Source organism: Neofelis nebulosa, chromosome 13 (genome assembly GCF_028018385.1).
Source record: "Neofelis nebulosa isolate mNeoNeb1 chromosome 13, mNeoNeb1.pri, whole genome shotgun sequence".
In the NCBI taxonomy this organism is placed as follows: domain Eukaryota; kingdom Metazoa; phylum Chordata; class Mammalia; order Carnivora; family Felidae; genus Neofelis; species Neofelis nebulosa.
The window spans coordinates 51,369,097-51,396,361 of NC_080794.1; the positions used below are offsets into that span (position 1 = coordinate 51,369,097).

Below are 27,265 nucleotides of genomic sequence, written 5' to 3' on the forward strand. Positions count from 1 at the left end.
TCCTTCCTTCCTTCTTTGCCTACCTGTGCATTACTGAATGATTAAAATCATACTTTATTTATCTATCATATTTTTAAGTATATTTCTTTGTATGAATCTTTTGTGTAAATTTTAGTTTCAGATGTATTGCATTATAAGTACGTAACTTACCACAAGCGATTAGCATAGAGAGTTTTACTAGTACAAAAGAAGTGTAGAGACCATAAGTCTTTTAAGTCTTAAAGTCTTCTTTTAAAACTTTAATTTTCTATAATTTATATCTATCATTTTTTAAACAGTTCCTCTATATGCATAAAAAAATACACTAAGTATTTCCCAAAGTCATTTTCATACACAGATGGTCTAAATCAAAGAGAGGCAAAGTGAATTTAAGAAGCAAGTCAGTATCTTGGCCAGCACCAGACAGCCTGGCTTCCAGAATGTTCCCCTTACCACTCTTTCTTCTCCTAACCGAGGGCTTTTCTTCTTCAGAGTCGTTTGTTCTTGTTGGCTGATTAGTCTTCAAGGGTTTGCCATAAAGCTATTCTAGGGAGATGTTGATCGGATCCTGGGGATGGAGACAAGAGACTGAGGCAATTACTCCAGGTCATGGAGGCAAAACACAGCAAGGGCAGAGGTCATACAGGGGTCACCTAGGTCATGCCTGGCTTTCAGAAATGGCAGTGACTGGGTTAGCCTAAATAGGGTCTTTGTTCCATTTGAGGAAAGGGAAACCCCATGCTTTTCCTATCAAGTGTTTTTAAGCTTAATACAATTTCCAGGAAGGAAAAGTGACTGTGTATTTTAGACCGTGAAGGAATGTTAACATCAAGCCTTTTTTTCTGATCCCCCCCCCAAAAAAAAGCAATAAAATGTGGAAGAGGACACACAACTCACCTTTATCTCCAATCTTTGCTCCATTCTAATGCCAGTTTTCCTGGCTAACCAGGTGTCTAACATGAATGCATCCTATGGCAAATCAAAGCCCCCTGCCCATTTATTTGTCAGTCCTCATGAAGTTAACGATGCTTACAGCCCTTTCCTAAAACATGGCTATGAGGAAGAAAGCAGAATAAAGCACCTAGACCAAGGATGGCAGATAGAACAAGGATGATGTCATCTTGCACACCAACCACTCAGTTGGCAGCGAATCCAGGGTTGGTGCCTGGAGATTGTTCAGGACCAGGCGTGGTGGAGGAAATATGCCCTGACAGGGCAGGAGAGGGAGGAGGAGGCAAATCCATGGTCCAGACCAGGAGCCCGCCTAGGGGCACAGGGAGACCTTTTATTCTTAGTTCCTGTTCTCTGCCAATCCCTTTGAGTGACTAAGAGGGGAACACTAATTCTAAAGAACGGAAATGGGTAATATCCAAATAACTAGCCAGGATCATATGCCCTTGCATGGATTCTGTACTTCTTGGGTGAGAGAGGAAGTAGCTAAAATAGCACAATGGCGACCTTAGTTAGGGATATGTTCAAGGCCAACATGCCAGTGATGGCTCCTGAGCCTAAGGCATGACATCTCATCAAGCACTTCACAAACATGACTGTTCCACCCACCTTGGGAAGGGCTTCTAATAAATCATTTCAGACATTAAGCAAAGGGAAAAATGTAAAGGATGGTACTCAAAGCTGACCAGGATGTGGTGAAACAGAGTCTCTAATATATTACTGGGAGATACATAAATGGGTAATCTTGTTATAAGTTATTTGATGGCATGTATTAAAAATTATTTTTAAAAACCACACTTCAACGTATTTGTAACAATGAAGCTATACCAAGAAAATAATGCAAAACAGTTTTTAAAGTCTTCATCATATAGGCTTCCATCACAAAATGATTTCTATTGGTGAAAAACCGGAAACGGCTCACATGCCCAACAGTAACTTATGTGTGTGTTTGGCTAGCTTGCAGATGTTTAAAATTGTGGTTTCTAAGACCATGTAATGACTCGGTTTTCAAAGCAGGATAAAAATGATGTAAATGCTATAATTTTAACTGCATATAAAAATATACACCGAAAGGGGCGCCTGGGTGGCGCAGTCGGTTAAGCGTCCGACTTCAGCCAGGTCACGATCTCGCGGTCCGTGAGTTCGAGCCCCGCGTCAGGCTCTGGGCTGATGGCTCGGAGCCTGGAGCCTGTTTCCGATTCTGCGATTCTGTGTCTCCCTCTCTCTCTGCCCCTCCCCCGTTCATGCTCTGTCTCTCTCTGTACCAAAAATAAATTAAAAAAACGTTGAAAAAATTAAAAAAAAAAAATATACACAGAAGAAGAATAAGGAAATCTGCCCGTATTATAGCTGGCTTACATTGTAGAATTGTAGATACTTGAAGATGTTATATTTAAAATTCTGTTGTGGTTTTGTTATTTTCATAATGGAAAACATTTAATAAAGGGAAAAGCTGAAAAGGGAACTTTGATTCATATCTTCAGAGATTTTAGGAACAGTTGTCACAGCTAAGCATTACAAAGGAAAATAGCAGTAATGGGTGAAGAAATGAAGTATGCTGTCTGCTGTGGTTTATAATGCAAAAAAGAAGTAAGCTAGTCCTGCTGAGTGAACAGATCTCTGTACTTTTCCACTGACCACTAAAAAACTTGCCACTGACATAGGAAAGTCTTGATTAGGAAAAGAAAAGAAAAAGGCTTTCCTAAATATGTCTTTTGTGATCCTTTCCTTTTAGGCAGTATGAAGGTATGGATTAGCATGAGTGAATAGTGCATAGAATGTTCTCAGCTACTGTGAGAATTGACTCTACCACTGTCATTTCTGCCAAAGATCTAGTGTGACTAGGGACACTGTCCAAAGTATTGTTTCAGCTTTGAGATGTACCAAGTTCCAGATGATACAGAGAAATGACTTCTCTTGAGTAATTACTCCGTGTGCCATGTGCTTTAGATGCACAACGACCATTATGGTTGGGGCCGGTATTTTCCCCACTTTATAGATGAGGGAACTAAAGCTAAGTAAGATGTCCAGGGAAATGGCAAGAAAGAAGCAGAGCTGCCCTGGACCTAGATCTGTCCAGCTCCAGAATCTTTGGCTTTTCTCAATGCCTACACATATCTTGGCACATATCTCCTAACTTTCTCAGACAATGACATTCTGCCCTGCCTTCTTTCAACTGGTCTGCACACAACAAGGCAAGCTTTCCGCTAAGACACAGTCCCTGCACCTAGCCCAATGCCTGGTAAGGTATTTATGTATGGACTGCACCAACCCATACCTGCACCCATTCTTTCCTTGCTCCCCCACGGGAGTCTGGAAAGGAATGGGACATAATAATATGGGAATGCACTCTCATTCATTCACAGCCGGTCAAGAGCTTGCAGGTTCAGTCTAGAAGGCTCCTAGAGCAAATTGTGCATGTGCAGGCAAGAGACAAAGATAGTACTGCTTTCACCTCCAGATATTACCTGCCAACACTTAATGATACTATCTGCCCATCTCTGTGGCCCAGATTTGTCACCTTCCCAAGACTAAATGTCCATCTTCCCTCCTACCAATCCATGCTCTGAGATTCCTGACTTCCAAAACCCTGAACCAAAGCATTCCCGTGGAATGAACTCCACATTTGGGAGCTGGCAGTTGGTCCTGAAGTGTATGACAATGTGACTAAGAGCATGCTAACAATATTGGCTGCCCTGGCCACGGGCTGTAGGCAGGAGACTTCTGGGAAGAAGTGGGATGGATGGCCCTTTTCTGACTCATTGTGCCTGTACATATGGGTGTGTGCATGTAAAGAAGAGAGAAACGTGTGGAATGGCAAAGAACTAAAAGCCCTTCAGTCAACAAAATCACAAGCCAAGGAGGTAGGGAAAGGTATTTTATGGGCTTGGCTGGAGGAACTGTTGCAATAATGGGGGGATCCCATAATTCCCTGTAGATGCAGCCCCCTGCCATCTTCCCTCCCTCCCTTTCCCCTTCCTGCCTCAGGGTCAGGGTCCCAGGTCACCTCCAATCTTCCTGTGAATCCTTGGCCATGGAGTTGGGTGAGACCAGATTAGAAAAGATGGCCCTTCTTGGTGTTGCTGCGGCCATAGTCTTGATTTTGTTCAGCTTGTCCCGGGCCTGTTGGCATTTTCTCAGGCAAGTCGTACACAGATCCTTCTCCTCCACCAGATGCAAGTTTTCCAGCCTCCTGATGGAATCTATGAATGTATCTGACTCCTCTGTCTTGGGAAAGGGATTTCGCTTTGTGTTGAGCTTTTTGAGCTTGGGGAGTTTGGCGATACTTTTGGGGATGGTGCTCAGCATGTTGTCATGTAGGCCCACCTCATGGAGCTCCTTCAGAGCACCCAGCGTGGTGGGCACACTCTCCAGATGGTTCAAACCCAAGTTCACAGTGCGGATATTCTTGAGCTGATTGAGTTCTACAGGCAGCCCATTGGTGGTTAGCCTGTTGTTGCTGACATTGAGGTAGAGCAGAGAAGCCATCTGGCCGATGGACTCAGGGAGCTTGTCGATGTAGTTGCTGTGCAGGTCCAGCCACCGCAGGTTCTGGAACTTGGAGATTGAGTCAGGGATCTTTCTGATCATATTCCGGCTAAGGTCGAGCTCATCCACATCATTCAGTCTCAGGATACACTTGGGGAAGGTGGTAATTCCCATCTTGCTCAAGTCAAGGCGTTTTTTCCCATCAAATGTAATTTTGATACAATTCTTGGCCACATTAAGGGTAATCTTCTTGCCCTTGGTGCCTTTCCTGCCTTTGGCCATGTTCTTTTAGTAAGGGTGTATGTTTGGAGTGTGTTGTTCTGATTGGTTGGTGATCGGTTTGAGGGAAAAGTCACAAGAAACTGCTAGAAGATATACTCTGACAAGAAGAGAAAATATGTCTAGTTAGAAGATGATGTGAGGGCACTAGACTCCCCCCAAATTGTAATGCTTCTCTCGCTAATGGTTAGAGACGAGATAGACAGAAATTAGGGCGTCAGCAGGAGTAACCTAGCCAAAGATCTTTAGCAAATTCAATTCCCTCTTCAGGGGTGCAAGGTTGGCCTGAAGGATGCTCAACACCCCTCTGTGCCATTCCTTGAAATATGAATCTCTCCATTATCCTGGACTCCTCCTGCTAAAGTGTGTGTGTGTGTGTGTGTATGTGTGTGTGTGTTCTTGGCTATCGGCCACTTCCCAGACCCTCACAAAAATCTAGTGTTTCTTTCAGTTATCTCATGAATCCTTAGGGTGGGTGTGCTGAGTTCTCAGAAGCAGCATAGGGGCACCTGGGTGGCTCAGTCAGTTAAGCATCCAACTTCGGCTCAGGTCATGATCTCACAGCTCATGAGTTTGAGCCCAGTGTCAGGCTCTGTGCTGTCAGCTCAGAGCCTGGAGCCTGCTTTGGGTTCTGTGTCTCCCTCTCTCTCTGCTCCTCCCCAACTTTCTCTCTCTCTCTCTCTCTCGCTCTCTCTCTCAAGAATAAAGAAACATGAAAAAAAAAAAAAAAAGCAGCATAGCCTGGGTATGAAATGAGGGGGGAGTGAGGAATGACTTACGTATTACATCTCTCCTCACCTTCTGGACCCAGAGGCACTAGTCACGCCTTAGCTACTATCACTGCAGTGCAACAGAAACAGCCCAGGAACGTCTTTTGCTCAGCCCACAAGGGAGAGTGTGTGCCTACACTGTGCGAATGAGTGTGGAGGAGCCAGGGTTGAGCCTGGCAGCATGTAAAAGAATGCTGTCTTTTTCTACTTCCTACCCCCTACACCTCCTCCCTTCACAGACTTCACACTGAAATCCAACTGTAGACACCTCTGCACTGGTAGGTATGATCATAGTTATGACTGCCGCCATACAGAGAAGTAGAAGGTACAGAGTCATGGGTAGCTTCTGGCCTCAGAATGCTTAGCTTAGAAGTCTAGATCTGCATCGAAGAGTTTTCTTCAATTTTTAATGCCACAATTTTCTCGTTTATGAAAACATCCCCCCTGTAGGGCTCTTGGGGAGTGCAAATTATCTAAGTATAAAGCACTTACAACAGTGCCTGGCACATAGTAAAAGGTTGATGAATGTTAACTATTAACTATTATTATCAGAACTTTGCACATATTCCTTTTAATCTTCAACAATCCAGTAAGATCCATCGGATTATCTTCATTGTAAAGGGAGGAAGACTGAGGCTCAGGAGCAAGGAAGATCTTCAGCTAGGAAGAGAATGAAAACTGTTCTTTCTTGTTCTAGAGGCTGTTTTCTAAAGCTTGCTTGCTGATTTTCTATTTTGGGCCAAGCTCCCACCCTGAACAAAAGCATGCTGTCAGGAGTCAGATGCGGGCATTTTCCCACTAGATTAAAATATTAATTCTAAGTAGGCTGTGGAAAGTTAAGTATGTATATTTTAAATCTCCAGAGCAATCATTAAAATAATATACAGACATAGGAAAAACCGAAATACGAACATTAAAATGAAACGGTAAAAAAAGAGTCAAGTAATCTAAAAGAAAGCAGAAAAGGGGAAATGGAGCAAAAAACCCAACTATTAAAATGGTAGACCTCAATCCAAACGTATCGATACTTCCATTAAATGAAAATGACCTAAACACAGCAATCCAAAGTATAATTATCAGAATGAATAGTAAAAGAAAAAGACCCAATTATATGCTATCTACAAGAAATCTACTTTAAACAAAAGTAAGTTACACTAAAAGAATGGAAAAAGGCATACTACACAGACATTGAAGGAGAACTGGAGTGACTTTATTAATATCAGACAAAGTATGTTTCAGAGCATGAAAACTTACCTGAGATTAAGAAGAATACCACATAATGATAAAAGACACACTTCACCATGAAGACACGAAAATAATAAATGTATATGTACTTAAGACCAGAGTTTGATATAAAAGAATTGAAAACTGGTAAAATTGAAAAAAGAGATAGGTCTGTCATTAGAAGTGGAGACATCAATACTTGTCACTCAATAATCAACAAACCAACTAGAGAGAAAATCACAAGGAACAGGATTTCTCAACCTTGGCTCTATTGACATTTGGAACCATATAAATCTTTGTTGTTAGCAGAGGTGGGGCAGTGACGGGGGAAAGTTCTGTTCTCTACATTGTAGGATATTTAGCCAGCAAAAGGCCAGAAGAGTCTACCCACTAAATGCAAATAGCTCGCTACTAGTTTTAACAACAATAATGTCTCTAAACATTGCCAACTCCTCACTGGGGGACAAAATCCCCGCCAGATGAAAACTGCTGATCTAATTGGCCCATAAAACATTCTGCCTAGCAACAGAATACACATTTCTTTTCAAGTGCACATGGAATATTCACAAATATGTACTGTATTCTTGGCTATGAAACAAATCTTAACAAATGTAAACAAATTGAAATAAAGCAAAGAATCGTCTTTGAAAATAATGGAATTGAAATTAGAAATTAATATCAGAGCGAGAAGTGGAAAATCTCCACAATTAACAATTAAGCCATATATTATAGATATTCATGAATCAAATAAATCTCAAGGGAAATTAGAAAATATCTTGAACTGAAGAAAAATGAAAATAGAACATGTCAAGGCTTATGATATGCAACTAAAGCAGTGATTAGAGGGAAATTTATAGCTTTAAATGTTCATACTAGGAACATTTTTAAAAAGTAAGAAAGGTCTCAAACCAATAATGTAAACTTCCATGTTTTTTTTTTTACTTTTTAAAAAAATTTTATTCATTTTCTGAGAGAGAGAGAGAGCGCGCACAAGCGGGGTAGGGGCAGAGAGGGAGAGAGGGAGACACAGAATCTGAAGCAGGCTCCAGACTCCCAGCTGTCAGCACAGAATCCGGCACAGGACTCAAACTCACAAACCACAAGATCATGACCTAAGTCAAAGTCAGACACTTAACCGACTGAGCCACCCAGGTGCCCCTAAACTTCCATCTTTAAAAACTAGCAAAGAAGATCAAAATAAACCTAAAACAAGCACAAGGAGTAAATGATAAAGAAAGGGGAAGAAATCAATAAAATTGAGAGCAGAAAGACAACAGAGAAAATCAATGAAACTAAAAGCTGATTCTTTGAAGAGATTAATAGATTTGAAAGTCTCTAACCAGACTGATAAAGAAAAAGGGAAAGAGAAGGCACATTTTATGAATATCAGTAATTAAAGAGACAGACATTAAAGGAATAATAAGGGAATAGTACAAACAACCTTAGAAAAAAACTTAGGGGTAATCAAACACAAACTAAAAATCTCATCAGTAAAGAAATATACAACCTATGAAGACCAATATTCATTAAAGAGACTGAATTCATACTTGGAAAACTTCCCTTCCCAAATCTCCTGACCCAAATAGTTCTATTGAAAAACTCTACCAAAAATTTAAAGACAACACCAATTTTACATGATCTTTTCTAGAAAAAAGCAAAGGGAGCAATGCCTAACTTATTTTCTAAGGCCAGCATTCCCCTGATACTAAAATCACACATAGGCCATATAAAAAAAGAAAACTGCAGACTAATATTCTTCATGAATATAGACACAGAAATTCTCCATAAAATATTAGCAAAAAGAATCTAGTAATATGTTAAAAGAAAAATACATGACAACCAAATGGGAAGGCAAGGTTGACTCAGTATTCAGAAATCAATGTAATGCAGCATACATCATATTACTGCATTAATTGAAACTAATTAAAAAGAAAAAAATACATGATCATATCAGCTGGTGCTGAAAAAATTTATGGCAAAAGTTAACATCCATTTATGACATCAAACCAGTAATAGAAAGGCTCTTTCTTAACCTGATAAAGGGCTTACACACACACACACACACACACACACACACACACACAACTCTACAACTAATATCATACTACAACTAATATCATACTTGGTGATAGACTAAATTTCCCTCTACATTTGGCAACAAAACAACAAGGTAAACTCTCAGTATGCCTATTGAACATCATATTGGAAATTCTAGCCAGTGCAATAATGCAAAAAAAGTAAGTCATACAGGCAGGAAAGGATGAAACAAAACTCTCCTTACAGATTACCTGCTTGTTCCCCTAGAGATTTCCAGAAAATTTAAAAAACACTCTTAGAAGTAATTAATGAGTTTAACAATGTTGCAGGATACAAAGTTAACACCTTGGTTAATACACACATACGCACACACACACGCACACACAAAACCACTTCTATACTCCAGCAACAAACAATTGGAATTTGAAATTTGGAAAATAGTGCTCCAAAAAATAAAACACTTGTGTATTACACATAAGTAACAAAATTGTACAGGATTTCTGTGATGAAAATTACAAAACACTGATGAAATAAAGCAAAGAAGATCTAAATAAATTGAGAAACATAGCATGTTTATGAGTTGGAAGACTCAGGATAGTTGAGAAGTCAATTCTATCCAAATTGGCCTAAAGATCAATACAAATTCCAGCAGGATTATTTTTATACGTGAATGAACAGACTTTAAAATGTGTATTGAAAGAAAAAGAAACTAGAGGTCCAAAAAATTTTGAAAAAGAAATAAAGTTGAGGGATTCATGCTTCTAGTTTTAAAATTTACCATATAATTACAACACATGGTTTTGGTGAAGGGAGACATACATAGATCAGTGGAATAGAAAACAGAGTACAGAAATAGAACCACACAAATATGGCCAATATTGTCCATTGATTTTTGACAAAAGTTCAAAGGAAATTCATTGGAGAGGCAATGAACTTTCCAATAAATGGTGTTAGAACAATTAGTCACTGAAAATAAAAAAAAATTGAATCTCAAACTATTGAAATTAATTCAAATGAACTCAAATTGGATCACAGATATGAATGTAAAGTATAAATCCATGAAACTTTTAAAAGAAAACATGTAAGAAAATCTTCATAAGCTTGAGTTAGGCAAAAGTGCAATCCATTAAAAAAATAAAATACTGACAAATTGGACTTCCACAAAAAATTATTGCGCTCTTAAAAAATTTGAGAATAAAAAGACAAGCTACAGAATGGAAGAAAACATTCGCAAAATACATGTCCAACAAAAGGACTATCATCTAGAATCTATAAAGAACCCAAGGTCAACAGTAAGAAGACAAACAATACAATAAAAATAAAATGCCCAAGAGATTTAACAGGACTTTTCACCATAGAAGTTATGTAGTTGGTAAATAAACCCACAAAAGGTTGCTCAACATCATTAGTAACTAGGAAAATGCCAATTACAATCACAAACAGATACCACTGCACAGTTATCAGAATTTCTAAAATAAAAAACAAAATGAAACATAAAAAGCTATATAGTACAAAGATTTGGTGAGGATATAGGACAACCAGAGCACTCCTGCATTGCTAATGGGAATTCAAAATGTTACTCTGAGAAACAGTTTGGCAATTTCTTATAAAATTAATTGTATACTTATCCTATGACCCAGCGTTTCCCTGACCAGATAATTACCCTAGAAAAACAAAAATTCAGGTTCACACAAAAACTTTTCCATGTGTGTTTAAGGCTACTCTATTCATAATTGCCAAAGCCAGAAGAAAACAGCACAAAGGCTTTTCAGCGAGCGGATAAAGAAATTGTGGCATATCCTTATTATGGAACACTGTTAAACATAAAGAAGACAAATCTATTGATGCATGGGACAACTTGGATGAATCTCAAAAGCATGTTGCTGAATAAAAGAAGCCAGTCTTAAATGCTTATATAATGAATGATTCCATTTATACGGCATTCTGGAAAAGCCACAATGATAGTACAGAAAACAGATGAGTGGTTGCCAGGGATCAGGGGCGGGCAAGGTTTGACTACAAGGGAGCAGCAGGAAGGAGTCTTCCAGGGTGCTGGAACTGCCTGTATCCTGACTGGTGCTTATGGGAATGAAGCTGTACATATGTCAGAACCCAGAGAACTGTGCGCTAAAAAAAAGAAATTGTACAGTTTTTTTTTTTTTTAACTTAAAAAGATTTAGGACTCCGTATTCTCTTTCTGTCCTTTTCACTGTGGCTGCTTGCTTAGCCGGGTTTTGGAGTAAAAGTCTGTGACTTTTTATGCCCCCACTTAGTCCTGGCCTGCCCAGTAAAAGGCATCCAAACGTGTACCATGTGGCATTGCTACGGTACATGTGCATATCCCCACAGGGAACAGCAATGCATGAGGCACATGTCAGAAAAACTGCCCTACTGCACTTGAGTTGAAATCCCAATTTAAAAAAAGATGGGCCGGGGTGCCTGAGTGGCTCAGTCAGTTAAGTGTCTGACTTTGGCTTAGGTCGCATCAGGCTCTGTGCTGACAGTTGGGAGCCTGGAGCCTGCTTTGGATTCTCTCTCTCTCTCTCTCTCTCTCTCTCTCTGAAAAATGAATAAACAGTTAAAAAATTTAAAAAAAGATTGGCGAAGAGCAAGGGATCCTGTGTTCTCATCTTAATGCTTATTAATTGCTTTCCACATTATAATGTTGTTAGATTTAGCAAATAAAATTACAAATTCCCAGTTAAAGTCGAGCTTCAGGTAAACAACAGAACATTTTTTAGTATACATGTGCCCCACACATTGCATAGTTCTGTATTTTATTGGGCAATTCTGTCACATGGTTCTGAACAAATAGTAAAGTTTCCTTTGTTCATGATCCTTGTATTAGTTCTTTGGGACCAATTTAAGCTAAATCCATGTGCTTATTCCTGCATTCGTTCATCCATCCATTCATTCATCCACTCATTGAGTAAGTATATTGAGAGCCTGTTATGTGACAAAGCTCTGTGTTACACAAGTGAGCAAAAAACAGGGCCAGTCCCCGAGCTCAAAGAGCTAAAATCTAGATTGCTACTGATTCTGACCACCTGATTCTCCTGAGCTCTCCAAAGTCTGGGTTGTCTTTTGTATTTCTTATATTCAAGATAAAGTTCAGCTCAGAAAGGCCAAACACGATAAGCATGTGCTAGAGGGGCCCTGGATGAGAAGGATGCTTCCAGTAGACTGAAGATCCACCCAGGTGAGCCCCGTTAAGCCTGCTCCCCAGAGCCCATCCACACCCTGGTAAGAAGCCCTCCATCTCTGATGAGTGATGGGAAGGAAACAGCACGGAGCTGCCCACAGAGCACTTCTCCATTAAGGACTACTCAACAGGCCCTTTGGCTCTGAGCCTGCCCATTAATTACCCGCAAAGCAAAGCAGGGGCTAGATAATGCACTGTACCTCCTCCCTGGTCCATCTGGGTCCCCAGATGGCCCCAGGCCAGGTGAAACGTGATCAGCCCCCACCACCTTCACACTTTTCCTCAGGGCCACCCTACCTGGCTGGGTCCCTTGCTCTTGGTTATGAAGAGCAGGTGTATTATATTGCTCAAGGCCCATCCTGACCCCCTATGCTGCTGAGTGCCCCTAGAAGCAGACCAGTGCAGGAAGACCTGCAAAGACCCCAAAGACCAGGACTATATGCCTTCTCTCATTCAACTTGGAAAGGTCAGCATCCTGCCCAGTTCTTCCCATTGAGCAGGAGAGTAAGTATTGGCAAAAGAAGTGTAAAACTCATGATCTTTTGATTCAACTAAAACTGGTTAGATGGTCTGATGTTACCAATTCACAGAATCTTCTAATGTCAAAGTGAGACCAACAACCCACACAAGGGAAGCTGGAAATCAGAAAAAGAGATAGAAGTTGATAGATAGATGGAGAGATAGATGGATGGATGGGCAGACAGACAGATGAATGGATGGATAGATGAGTAATATATTTCATATCATACGAATAGCTGAGAAGCCTAATACAAAACATTTTTCAAGGTACTGAGTCTTTTTATCTTGAACAATTGGTTTTTGTACTTTGGAAAAACTGGACCAGTTGGTTGACTCTAATTTTTAATTAATTTTTCTATCTAGTCATTGTGAATCAAACAGCATGGTGGGACACCCCATGGATATCTAAATTAAAAATGTAATGGCAACCTATATTTTAATACCATCAAAATACTTGCAGGCATTTTTCAGTTGTAAGGTTGTTATCATCACTATGATAATAGAATTTATCTTGTGCTTCGCACTCATGTGTCTTTATATTTGTAATTAAGACTGATTTTGTATACATTTGATATCTTTAACATCTTGCTAATGTGATCTCACAATAATTATTTCACTCTTTTGACTAATGCACTGAGGTACAGGAAAGACGCACTGTAGAACTGAAACCCCCAAACCCTGCCATTTCATAGCCAGTATTGGAACTAACTTCACAGCAAGTTTCATACTGTATGGGTGAGAAATTTCTTGCTTGCGGGCCATCTCTTAAGGGGAAGTGGTGTGAACCTCCTTCAATAAAATCACTCATGCCAAAGGCATTGCATTTATTTTCTCTCCTGAGTCTCGGAAGACCCGTTCACTAGGCACGCAAGAGGCCAGCCTCACTTCTGCTGTGACTTTCCACGTATCTTCAAATCATTCCCTGTCGCCTCCACCTCTTCCTAAAATGTGTTGTACCTTCTTGTAAGCAGCCATGTGGCAGATGAAGATGTGGGTGGTCACTGTGGGGGCATCTGTGGAGTGCATCTGTCTGGAACTTCTATCCAGGTCTCTAAAATAGGCACTAATGTTTGACTCAGGTGTAATTTTCACTGGGGGAAAAGAATTGCCATTTTGTCTAATGCCCATTCTGGGCCAGGATCTGTGTGCTCCCTCTACCCATTTTACAGAGTTAGCTGGTTTGCAAAGCATAGGCTTACTGGGGGTGTCTAAACATGAAGTGCTTTTATTTTTCCCATTACTGCCCCCAGCTGTGTTATGCTGTGCCCCTCTTTCCTCTGGGCAGAAGGACAGATTGTCAGGAAGGGGATAGGGGACAGACTGGAGGCAGAAAAGATTTCTGTGGAGCTCACAACGTCGGCTTCACCAGGCACTTGGCAGAGTTGATGGGGAGAGGTGGACAGCAGGAGTGGAGTCTTACAGGGTCCCCATGATCCTGGGGGTTTTCTGACATCAATTTCAGAAGATCCGCTCAACCTCATTCACTCAGGTGAACTGTTCCAAAGTAACTACTGGGGACACGCTGCTGGGCCCTTCCTATATCTACACAGCAACTATGCCAAGTATCATTCTGAGTTTGAAAATAAGAGAACCGAGGCTCAGAGAAGTCAGGTGTCTTCCCCAAGGTAACACAGACAACACAGCACAACCAAAGCAAACCTAGATTTGTCTGATACCAAAGCTTACGATCTTTGTGCTACGCTATCCTGCCTTTCTTCTCTCTCTTCTGCTGCCTTTGCTCTAGCAGTAAGAATTGCTTATCCTTGGTGGCAGGCGGGGGGCGGGGGGTGGGGACACATTGCCAGCCCTCTGACTCCGAGGAGAAGAAGACATTTTGGAATCCTAGCACTCCCAGGGCAAAAGACACCTGTACCAGAAATTAAAGCTGCTTGCCCCTCACGTCCCCCAAAAGGTGTGCTGCCGGTTTTGGTCACCTATGGGGTCTCTGATGTAGGAACGAAGATACATCACAGAGTCGCAGACTCTGGGTGGCCAGACATTCACTTAGGCCCATTCTGACTTGGCATGGGTTAGCCAGGGAAGTGCAATGCAGCAGGATTAACCTGCAAGCAGCTTAAGGGGAACGGAGTGGACTCCCCAGCTGAAGTAGCTGACCAAACTTTGGCCAAAGTCCCTGCCAGGCCAATAACGCAGATGTCCCACTGACCTTTTGGAGGCCCCACATGCAAATTGGGGTCCCCAAAGAAACCATTTCAGACCATTGCCTGCTCACCGTATTGGCCAGGGGCTAATGTGCAGGGTGTTCGTTCTCCTAGATACATATATGGATGTGTATCTCTGAATAAGATGAATTTTAAAGGTATTGTAATAGCATTAGTGAGAGAGAGAGAGAGTTTAAAGGGTACACATATGCCACCACAGTTTACCTAATAGGCATGTGCCCCCAAGCAGGTGGTGATGGAGATGGGAATCTGTTGTCCCTCAGCTGTGCTAGTCCCCCAGCACCCCCACAGTGTGAGCTTCTTGCCACCCTGAATTTGTCAAGAACGTAAAGATAAAGGTTTTCATCCAGCATGGTCTGGAAACAACCCACCACATTCCTGGGTGCTCACCACAATTTGGGGCCCTCTTCTGCCCTGGGGGGTGGGCTGCTGGCTGTGTAGGGGCCCCGAGAGACTGTATGCAAACCACCAGAAGTTTGATTTTCACCATGTGGGCTTACTAAAATCTAACCCCTGTAACATGCACGCCTGACATTCCCAGACAGGAGCCCATCTCCATGTGTCTATCGCATGATGCTGTCCACCCCTCCACCCCTCCCCACACGCGTGCTGAGCCCTTAGAGGCACATCATGCCTTCTCCTCCACAAAGCGACCTCCCATTTGCCATTCCATTCAGTCCTCACTACTCTCCTTTGAGGTGGGACTATTCCTCCTACCCTGAGATAAGGACGCTGTGGGGCAGAGTGGGGCATGAAGTATTTTATCCGAGCTCAAACGGCTCCCCTTTCCCCAAGGCTTCTGCGTGGAGTGTTCTTTCCATGACACTCTGCAGCAAACAGAGTGTCTGTGTGGAAGTTATCAAGTTCACCTCATGTGGCAGTTATCTGGTTAATCTGATCAACGCAGCTCTAAGTATCTTACTGGGATATTATACACGTATAGCTTTGTCTACCCTTAATATTATTTACTTCTTCGTCCTTAGCAACAGCGAGGCTCTGTACATGTGCTGCCTGGGAAGTCGTTATCTGTCAAACTGCCCCGTTCCCCTGGCGGATAATAAGAATTCAACTTTTATTTGGAGCAAAAGTTCCCAGGGGGTCACATGGCCCAATAACAAAAGATTATGATTTCTTATTGGTTTAATAGCATCTATTTTGTAATTCTGAATGTACTCTGTTTTAATTGGATTTGTTAAAGGAACAAAAGGGAATAGGTGCCTTACAATTAAAATAAAATATTAAGATTATTAGTTTAACAGACTAGAAATGCCTTGTTCATCAACTAACACATTCAAAACGCACAAACCGACCTCCCCACCCAGGAAAGCGGAGGAACCAGTGAGTCCTGGCACCTCGAAACCTCAAGAGACGAGTCTGAATTCAATTTCAGCCAATGTGGTTTAAATACTGCTGTGGCCACATAGCAGGTATTGCATTTTCTCCTCACAGCCTCGGCCTCCCTTGCAGATAAGGAAGTGGGCTCAGAAAAGCGGCCTGGAAGGATGAAAAGGACAGGGGCTTTGGACCCACATGGGTGGCCGCCCATCTCCCCATTTACCATCCAGGTGACCTCGACCAATCTCTTGAGCCTCACTGAGCTTCAGCTCCCACTTCTGTGAATAAGATGTTATAAATGGCTGCTTCTGAAGGTGGGGTGAGGGTGAGTGAGCCTTGGAGGCGTATATTGTGACTTCGCATGTTGGGGGAGAGGGGATTAGTGGCATGATGACAGCCTCACTGATCAACAGTGGAGTCATGTTTCACAGCCCAGTGTCCTTACTGGGATCCCTGCCTACCCAGGTGCAGACTTCAGATGACTTTCTCCTGTAGCACAAGGAGACATACATAGCTCCTTGAGGCACAGGCCCCCCAGGGTCACGGAGATGGGGGGTAGTTCTCCTCAACTGCCCTGTGTGTGTGCATTTCTTCTGTACCCCATCTGGCCCCAGGGAGGACTTGCTGTGGGGTGAACAATGGCACAGATCCCGTAATCACTGGCAGGTACCCTGGTGTAGTGCCTCCGTCTGCTATAGGAAAGCCCCTAGCTCCAAGGGGGCTATAGATGCCCCCATGTGAAGCTGTGAGATTCTTCAAAGGGAAGCCCTGAAGATCGACCATAAGGGAGCAGTTGAACTTCCCATGGCCCTTTTAGATTCCTTTATTCATTAACAGTATGGACAACTGCCATGGATGAGGCGTGGTTTTATACAGCAAGCAGAGTGAAGAAAGAGATGAACAAAAGCAAAGAGGCACACAATGCCAGGTGGCCATGAGTGTTTGGAGAAGAAAGAGTCGGGACAAAAGAAGCAGAGATGTTCCTAGGGGAGACATACACTTCTGGGGACAGTAACCAGGAAGGGCCTCTTTGAGAAGAAAACATTTGGGCAGAGACTGAAGGAAGTGAGGATCCAGGGAGATGGGGAGGGGTATTTTGGATAGAGAAAACATCAGATGGAAAGGCCCTGTGGCAGAGGGAAGGCAATGGATAAGCAGAGGGGAGAAGGAGGGGAGAAGATGGAAGGAAGGAAGGAAATAGAGGAGGCAAGGTGGGAGGGAGGGAGAGGAGAAAGGAAGGCAGGCAGACCAGAGGCACAAAAACAAAATCAGCAAAAAAGAATGAGAGCAGATAGGATATGGCTCATTTTACAAATTATACTCTAGCTGTTTTGAGAAAAACCCTAAGGCCTGTCAAACTAAAGAAAGAAGGCCAGTGCCTACACTTCTCCCAGGGTGATCACAGACAAGCCGTGTCCTCTCTAATTTCTACCTGATACAGAAGGAAATCCAGCCTCCGGCTGGCATCACCCACAGTGTTATCCTGGGCTGGTACCTCACCGTGGAGTGTGGGCCCTCAGATAGGGCTGGGGGTCCATCAGGAAGCTACCATGTACAGGACCCCACTGAGTGGGGGCACCAGGGGACAGTGGAAATAAACCAGATGTGGCAGAGGGTTGACCAGGCTGGATTTGAACCGTGTCTGCCGTGGGTTCCCTGGGGACCAGAGCCAAGTTACTTGCCTCTTCTCTGTCTACACTTGATACCTTGGTGATGTCACTGAGTCTCATTGCTTTAAATACATGACTCCCCAGTTTTTGTTTCTTACCTAGACTTCACCCTTGATCCTAGACTTACATATCCTTCTTTCTGCCTGCTTAGCATTTCTACTTGGACGGTGTAAAGACACCGAAACACACTGTGCCCAAAACCAAGCTCGCTGTCGACCCGCTGCACCCATAGCCTTCTCTGACCAGGCTGTCGGCAACAGCATCTTGTGTATCAGGCACCAAACTGTGGCCCCATGCTCAGTACCCCTTTCCTCTTATACTCCATGTTCAGTCCATCGGGAAATCCTGTGGACTCTGTGCTCAAAGTAGATCCAGAATCCTACCATTTCTCACCACCTGCCCAAGAGCCACCCTGGGCTGAGTCCCTACCATTTGCCACTGGCCATTTGCAGTGGCTTCCTACCTTGTTTTCCTGCACCTGTCTTTACCCTATGCAGTCTCTTCTCAACACATCAGCCAGGGGACTTCTTTTACCACAGCTACCATGTTACTCCTTGGCTCACAGCCCTCTAGTGTCTCCTGTTTCACCCAAGTAAGGGCTGGAGACCTTCTAGTGGCCCTATGGCCTGACCCACTGCCTCTCTGAGGGACTCCCCACCACTCACGCCCATGCTTACTCCATATCCACCACCCAGCCCGGCCATTCCTCTAACTGCCCCACAATTAGCCTTTGTTCCAGCTGCTCCATTATTCTGGAAGGTTCTTCTCTCAGGTATTTAGTGGACTGACCTGTTGATCTTCTTCAAGGTTTTGGGTAAATTCTACCTTTTCAATTCAACCTTTCTGATCCCCCAATGAATGATGCAAACTAAGCCCCAACATGCATGGATCCTTCTTGCTCTGCAATACTTTTTTTTTTTGAGGTTTATTTATTTATTTTGAGAGAGAGAGTGCATGCGCAGGTGGCGGAGGGGGGGTGGGGAAGAGAGGGAATCCTAAAAAGGCTCTGAGCTGTCAGCACAGAGCCCAACATGGGGCTCAAACTCACAAATCGTGAGATCATGACCTGAGCCAAAGTCAGACACAACCGACTGAGCTACCCAGGGACACCTGCTGCACTTTCTTCCATAACACTTAACACCTAAATATATTTTATGGTAGACTTACTTATTAAGCTTATTTTTATTGTCTGTCCCTTGCTCTCCTTCCTCACTAGACTCTAAATTCCCAGTGCTTGGCAGACAGGAGGCCCTCAGTCAGTATTGGTTGAATGAATGAATTGTAGGTGCTTAACAAGGTCGTTCCAGTTCCCTTGACCTCAGAAAGGGGTCAGCTTCGTCCCAGATTCCACAGCTTTTAACAGGTGCTATGTAATCCTCTTGACCCACTGTTTTTCCACCTACTTTGAAAGGACTTCTAGAACATGCAGACTATTTTTTAAGGGAGAAGTCTACAGGGGAAAGATGTTACTTTCACACCAAATATTTATTAGTCACCAAGTGTGTACCCAGCCCTGGGTGGGGCACACTTGAAGATAGGAAGGCTTTCCAAATAGCTGCATACAATGGCGTGATCAACTTTTTGGCTGTGAGATTAAGTGTGCAGGGAGACTGGAAAGCGGGTTAGTAGTACAGCAAATGAAATTTTAATTGGGTTAGGTCAAAGAGAAAGAAAAGCTTCTAAAAGTAGGAATGAACAAGTGGAAAGGTAGAGCAATGGAATCCAGCAGGAGGTCTGAGGAGATGGGGCTGACCATCCCGGAAGGGACGGGCCCCCCGGCTAGCCAAGAAGCACAGATGCCACTTCTAAGCATTTCCCTTCAAGAACTAAGAACAAAACGTTCTGTATAAATATGTTTATGGCAGTGCCACTTAAAATAATAAAACAAGCGGACACGATCCACATATCTAACAATGGACAACTGATTAAATAATTACTATGCAGTCATAGAATGAAACGGATACTCAACAGTAACTAAAACAAAACAAAAACATCATTTTTCAGAAATGCTGAAAGGAAATCTTTTGAGATATAATGTTATGAAGAACACGTTACATGCACATATTACATCAGCGCTCTCAGGAGCATGCATGCAAGCCCACAGAGAAAAAGTTGGAAGAACATCCAAATATTAGCAAGAATGCCCTCTGGGTATTATGGTATCGGGTTATTTTTACTTCCTTAAATGCCTGGGTAGTTTCCAAATTATCTGCAAGATTCTGTATCTACAGAATCTATTTCTAATTAAGAAAGTTACAAACACATTCACCCACACTCATACACACACACACACACACACATACACACACACACACACACACTTCCTTTTCAATTGCATGAGTTCTGTAAAACCACTCATATCACCCTGTTTAAAATAGACGTGGTGTGTGTGTGTGTGTGTGTGTGTGTGTGTGTGCAAGAAAGATTTTAAAATATTGAGCATATTTGAATCAAAGAGGAAAATCTGAGAAAATATTCCCCAGACAAAGACAAGGAGGGACCACATATACAGAGAGCCATGGTTTTGGGGGTGGACCAGCCTGGCTCACATCCTGAATTCTTACTTCCTCCTAATGTGTAAGAGAAGCCATAGTCCTTCTCTGAGCCTCCATCTCCTCAGGTAGAGTGGGGCAATGTGAAGATTGCATAGGAGGAAAAGGCCGGGGTGTGACAGGTGCCTAGTGAATGGGAGCCTTGGTGATGGATGGTGATGGTGTCGCTTGTGAGTTGAGAGCCCCGATTTGCCTGGTGGCAGTTGCAGATGGAGGTGGGGGAGCACCGAAAAGCGCCCCACCACCTGCAGACATACGACTTAAGCGGGAGGCAGAGAGCCCAGTTTCCAGGCAGCCCCATGCTTGGCCATGCTGACAGTGGTGGTGGAGGAGGGGCAGGGGGAGGGAGCCATTCTTGTTTCCTCCAGAGATGTTCCCTCAGAGCCAGCCAGCCCTCCACTGCACTGAAAACCCTGATCAAGCACAGATGAGCATGATATAAAAACCACATGGCCTTTTATGTGTTGGTGGCCCAAACTATGATGCGATGTAGGGGAGGATATTTATTTAAAAAGTGGCTAACTTTTCTCCATCCAGAGGGGGAGGCCACTGGAAAGATCAGGGTCTAATTTTTAAAGGGATGCTGAGGTTACAGGGTGCAAAAGGGTGGTTTGGGGCTCATGGCTTGTATGTTAGGCACCTGTCTTTCAAAAATGCTGTGGCTTCTAATCTTATTTTTTTCTATAGACATATTTCCTGAATTCAGATTTCCCACTCCTCCTTGAGTCTTTATTGGGCTTGCTTGAAATCATTGCTGAACTATTCCGCACTGTCACCCCTTTTCTGACTTTAGGCAGATAGATATAACTTGCTGGAAATGATAGGAAGAATGGCCATACTGACAGCCAGCAGCACTTGGTTTAGGGTGGGGCAGCTCTTTGGCATTTTCCAGATAGGGATGGTGCCCAGGTGGGAGCCATTTTGTCTGTTCCCTTCCTGTCGTGTATAAAAGTACTTAATAGAAGGCAGGCACTAATAGAAGCAGGGACCACAAAGGCTTTGAGGCCATTAGAACTGGGCTCCACCCCATCTTTACCGCCAGCCTGGTTTTAGTCATGAGCTCAGTTTACTGGTCAGCAAAACGGGTCAGAAAATTGTAGGTTGTTTTGAAAAGTAAAGGTGGGGATGAGTATACATTGAGTGGCCAGTGTGGAGCAAATGCTAAGTGCCTTTATGATGGTAAATACTGTTAGATCTACCAAACAGCACCGTAGTGATTGCTTCTCTCCACTGAGTAGCCCTAGGACACTCCCCACTAGTCATCAATACCAGGTGTAAGACTTGCGGAACGATCTTTGCAGATTCCCAAGGACAAAAGCCTTTGCAACCTTTTAAACACAAATGATTAATGATAATACTAATAATAAACGAAAAAACATAGCAACAATTAGAAGATACAATTATACCTTTGTCCACTTTTAACCTCTAGAGCCTGCTACAGCCCAAGCTACTCACTTGCCCATTCATTCATTCATTCATTCAACACTTGTATTTGAGTCATTCTATAGGTCAAGGTCAGGTCGGAAGATACACAGTGAACAAGGCAGACATTGCTGTGTTTCTCATGAAACGACGATTTTCGGAGAAAGCAAGTCAATCAATAATAACAAAACAAAACCAAAAAGACTCGAGCTCAGTTCAGTTGGTGTAGATATTCTGCAAAAAATCAAACCTGGTAGATATCAAAGGGAATGCCAAGGGTCGGGAAGAGAATATTGGGGAGGAAGTGGCCAAATTTAGACCGAGAAGGTTGGGGAAGTCATCTCAGGTGACATTTGAGGTGACACTCGATGAGGTCACATGGGAGGATTTGGAGAAGAATCCACCGCAGAAAAGTGCACTAGGTGCAAAGTCCTATGGGGGGAGGGCGGGGGGGTGGTGCTTGTGGTGTTTAAGAGAAAGGAGAAGCCAAGGGGGCTGGAGTACGGACAGAAAGAAGGTGCAAGATAACGACAGAGACCTGGCCAGGGGCTGCAGGGCTGCATGAGGTGGAGCGTGTTGAAGTTTAGAGGCGTCACCCTGGCTGCTGGGAAGTCTGCAGAGGTAGGGAGGGAAGAGTAGACAAAGACAGCCACTTGCAGGCAGGAGAAGAAGGTGGTGTGCACCAAGGGGGTGGGCAGGAGGAGGACGGTGCATATTCGCCATATGTGGTGGGAGCAGAACCAATGGAAGGGTCTTCTGGGTCGCCTACGTGGGTCAAAGAGAAAAGGCAAGAGCAGGCTGGCATTTTGTATACATGTTTCTATACGTGTTGAGTGCTTATTTTATGTCCAAGGGCATCACATGTATTGTCTCATTTAATCCACCCATCCCACTTTACCGAGAAAGCACCTCGTGAGCCTCCAGAGCATGTCCCCTGTCACAGTCACATGCTGGTCAAGCAGAGCCAGTATCTGCTCAGTTTTCTTGTCTGAGGGCCGAACTGCCATTTGGCTTTTCCCTGGAAGTTTGATTTGACAACATCCTGTGATAAATTTGGCCCTCTGGGCTGACAAGAAAGCTGCTGACTCATCGTATTTTCCAGACACTAGCCTAAACTGAGCTGGAATCTGAGGGGACTTTCACTGCATTGAGGTTAAGCCCCATCCTTAAGACTCACTCCTCACAGCAAAGAAAGCCTGTGCGTGTTACCAGACCCAGCTCTGGGGCCGAGATGAGATCTATGATGTAGACTGGCAGGAAACTGGAGGTTGGCAACGAACCGAATTGGCCGTGGATGGAAAGCTGGCGATGGATGATGTGGCAGGGGAACCCGCCATGCCTGTTTGGAGGGGGGCATGTTTCAGTGCACACCTTGTGTTCTAGGGACACCAGGGACCAGGAAACATCACCTAGTTTGGCTTTCCCATCACCCAGATGATGGGTGGATGGAGAAAGCACGCCCACCTCTTGTCAGCAACAGTAGGAGAACCTAGGATCCCCAAGAGGAAATTGAAGCCACCAAGCACTAGGCCCTAAAAATTGGTCTCTAGACAACCGTGGGGGTTCAGGTGCTCTGCAGAGTGGGCAGTGGCTGTCTCAGTACCTCCCTTCTCCTCTGCAGGCTGAGGCTCAAGCCCAGAAAACATATGAGTCACCCTGGCTTGGAGACCAGTCGCAGCTCTGTCTCTCCCTAGATATGTGACTTTGTACACATTTCCTAACCTTTCTGACTCCCCGTTTTATCCCAAGGAGTCAGTGTTCAGTACTTGGTTCACATAACATCACATACGATTCATAAATGTATTGAGAGCCTACTATGTGCCAGACCCTTTGCAAAGCAACGATACTGCACAGTTTTTAACACATTTGAAGTTTCTGCTTTCAGATTGTGTGTATGGATTAGATTGACCACCTACTATGGGCCAGATATTTTACAGATATCCTAAGGAATTCTTACAACCACCTGATGTACTGATCTTCATCTCCATGGGACATACATGGGACTAAGGCTCAGAGAGGCCAAGTAGCCTGTCCAAAGTCACCAACCTTTTCCCATTTACGACATAAGGAATGTGTTCTAGTGTGTTCCTTGAAGAGTCTCTCCTCGAAAGGCCCAGCCCCACCTAGGACTTTACTTGTTAATGGATCCCAGTGTTCAGGATAACTTGTGGCAAGGGTTTGCCTCCAGACTTTTCAAAAGATGGATTGTGCTCCCAAAGCTACCACAGTCAGCAGTAATCAGGCTCCAGCCTCATGAGTGAAGAGAACCCCCACCGCAGTTTCTTTGAGGGGTCAGTCACCGGTTGGGTTCAGCAGCAGTTCAAACACTAGTCTCCCCTGCTTGCAGGAGCAGCAAATTTTACCTTCTCATTTCAGACTCAGACTTTGGCAAGAGACCTGACCATGACTCCAAAGGCCCAGACTCACACACCGACCTAACCAAGCTGAGCCATGGCCCCAGGCACCAAAGAAAGCCCTGCTGGGTCCCCAGCTGGGTCCCCTACTAGCTGCCCTTCCTGCCTGGGGCTCAGGGCCAGCTTCCTCCTCTCCTAAATAATGAATTAGCTCGCGTCTGGGGTTTGTAAATAAAGCATACCTACCGGGAGAACCGGCCATTTCCAAAGTTGCTTACTCAAAGGAGGAAAGCAAAAAGCAGAGTTTGAAGCCGTGGGTTGTTGGGCAAAGTTCAAGTAAATCGATAAATGCAGGGCCATCACCAGAGAAAAACTTACCCTGTTCATGCCAGTTCCTCCTCCTCAACTGTGAAACTTTGTCACCAGGCAACAGGAGACCTGGGACCTGGAGTTAATTAGCATAATCTTGAGGCCAGCCTGCAAAGTGGGAACACAATAGCTGAAACCAGACACCCCAAACTTCCAGGCCAGCTAGCTGTCCCAGAGAGACCCTGGCCTGGGCTCCCCTGGCTTTCTGCCTGGGGCTTTCCTCCTGGCCTCCCCCAGCAGCGCATGGGCCTTGGGACACTTAGTTACCAGGCAGAGCAGGCTGTCCATGGCCACCCCCGGGAAGTGGCTGTCCCTGCTAACAGGGAACAAAAGCCATGTTTGCCTCTTTTAAGGGACAAATAATAATCTTACTTTTATATAAAGCATTGAGTGAGTCCCATGAAATATCATTTGATTTCCTTGTTGTTTGTCCAAATAGCTTTTCCAGCTCTTTGATTTGTGAGAGAGCGATCTTTTCCCTGTTTATTTGAATTTAATTAGTTCTTGTAGTTTTCTTTTTGTGCCCTTTTTACACTATTAAGTTACAACGACCATGCTCGGAAAAACCATACAATCCTATAGTCACTTTTTCCTCTATTAATATTACATCAAAGGCTGATGTGTAATTTCTAAAGTCTACCTTTTGACTGAATGTGGAAATACTGAACCTAGTGGACTTTGCTTTTCCTCTTGTTTCTGGCTTGGCACTATTGTGAATAAGGTTGCAATGAATGTATTTGTACATTTAAAATCTTTTTGTTTGTTTTTTCTTTAAATTACATTCCCAGAAATTGAGAAAATTGGCAACAAGTTTAAATATGAAAACTATTATGCAAATAATAACATTGTAGAAAAATTTGAAAATGCATACATAGAAATAAAGAAATAAACATCCTCTAAATTGTGCTACCCAAAAAAAGTTAAGAAATAAAGAAAATAATTAACAAATAAAAAATTGAAATGCAAAACTAATCCAACCACTATGCATTTTGAAAAGTACAAAACAAAATCAAACAGTTTAAAATAAAAATACAGTTAACCACAAAAACTTTAAATAGATGGATACCACCACTGTTTTGTTTACTGAAAAACCAAAAGAAAAAAGATCATTTACTTTTGACAATAAATGGGTTTAAAATAATTATCAAATGCAGATAAGTAGAAAATTAAAAATTACCTGAAGTTCTGCTACTCAGTCTATTTCCAGTTAGACTATTCGTAAAAGGACCTCATTTAAATTAGAAAATAAATAATATGAAAATCATAAAACACAGATAAGCAAAAACAAAATCAATATTTCTTTTAAATTTTTAACATTTATTCATTTTCGAGAGACAGAAGGAGGCAGAGCATGAGTGGGGGACGGGCAGAGAGAAAGGGAGACCGAATCCAAAGCAGGCTCCAGGCTCTGAGCTGTCAGCACAGAGCCCGATGCGCGGCTGGAACCCACGCTCTGCGAGATCATGACCTGAGCTGAGCCGGACACTGAGCTACCCGGGCGCCCCAAAATCAATATTTTAAGGAAGAAAATACAGAAGGAGATAAATACATTTTAAAATGCAGATTTGTAAAACCTTATGAAAGTAAAGCCGCTCAATTTCAGCATCTCGAGGTAACTTCTGTTGGATATGCTTCCACTTTTAATACACGAACAGCTTCACGTTTATGCCATGGGTATGCAGTAATAACTTGGCTACCTTGCTAATGCTTACATTTTTAACTTCAAATTACACAAATTACTGGTTTTTCAGGTAAATGCCTTCTAAGTCAGCCAGAACTAAGGCTTTTGTTGTTACTGGTTTTTGGTTACTTTTGTTTTCTTTTCCCCTTCAGAGGAAAGAGCTTGTCTTCCGAGCCAGGGCCCTGGGTCAAGGTCTGATCCCGACAGTGTGTCGGGTATTCACAGGACCTGCTCCGTGCCCGCTTGGGGTGCCTCCAGCAAGCTGTCACGAACTCCCCCTAGTCTGCAGGCTACTCCCTCGCTGCACACGTCCATTCTTCATCTGTAAATGGAAGTAATGGCTACTACATGGGGTCTTTGTGGAAATTAGACAACGGGTAAAACGTCTTTGCAATCTGTAATGCGTTTGACTGTTATTGGTATTTTTAGGTCTGTGGGTGAAGAGGGTGGGAGATACAGGCTTCCACTTATGGAAAGAATAAGTCACGAGAATAAAAGGCACAATGTAGGGAACCCAGTCAATGGCATTGTACTAGCGTTGTATGGGGTCGGACGGCAGCCACACATGGGGCATAATGTATACAGATGTTGAATCACTATGTTGTACCCCTGAAACTAACATAACATCATGTGTCCACTATATTCAAGTAAAAAAAATATATAAAAATTTTTAAAAAGAAGAAAAAAACGGTGTAGGAGTATACACAAATTCTCAAGTTAAATGAAATAATAAGTCAGAAGTGGAAAAATAAAAGACAACTACATAAGACAAGCACATAAACAAATAAAAAGCTAAAAACCATGGCTCACCTTTGGTTAGGTGTCTTGGCACCACGGGTAATGGTGTCCTTTGCTGATGGCAATGAAATGATGGATCTTCCTTGGAGCTCATAGCCGATGAAATGAGAAATGGGACACTGACATGCCTTTGTCTTCTGCACACCATTCCACCTGGTGGCAATGTCACAAAAGACCACCGGTAAAATTCTAGAACACTTTGTGAAATGGAAAATGACAGAGGCTGTCTCTTATTTCCTGAACTATAATAAGTACCTTTTGTTTCCTTCTTCCTGCTCCCTGCCCCAACCCCCTGTCAAACTTACACAATACAGTAGCAAGACGAGCAAGCTTGGCCGTACTAACTCCACATCCTTGTAACTCCACTGCCTCAGGAAGGTTCAGCACATGTCCTTTTCAAGGTGGTGACCCTCACTGTCTCCAGCCTGGGCTCTGCCCGTGTTTGCAGCCT

The 27,265-nt window shown here is 43.2% G+C and overlaps 2 protein-coding genes across 7 annotated transcripts in view; one reads left to right on the forward strand and one right to left on the reverse strand.

Moving 5' to 3' along the window:
- Positions 1-27,265, forward strand: part of WDFY4 (WDFY family member 4) — a 297,907-nt gene that overhangs the window by 225,248 nt on the left and 45,394 nt on the right. The gene's annotated exons all lie outside the window — the stretch shown is intronic.
- Positions 225-27,031, reverse strand: LRRC18 (leucine rich repeat containing 18). Its single transcript, XM_058696989.1, has 4 exons — positions 26,827-27,031; positions 24,345-24,443; positions 3,938-4,798; positions 225-547 (listed from the first exon to the last, which is right to left on the reverse strand). The coding sequence occupies exons 3-4, from the start codon at positions 4,699-4,701 to the stop codon at positions 526-528; spliced, it is 786 nt and encodes a 261-aa protein (XP_058552972.1). The 5' UTR covers positions 4,702-4,798; positions 24,345-24,443; positions 26,827-27,031; the 3' UTR covers positions 225-525.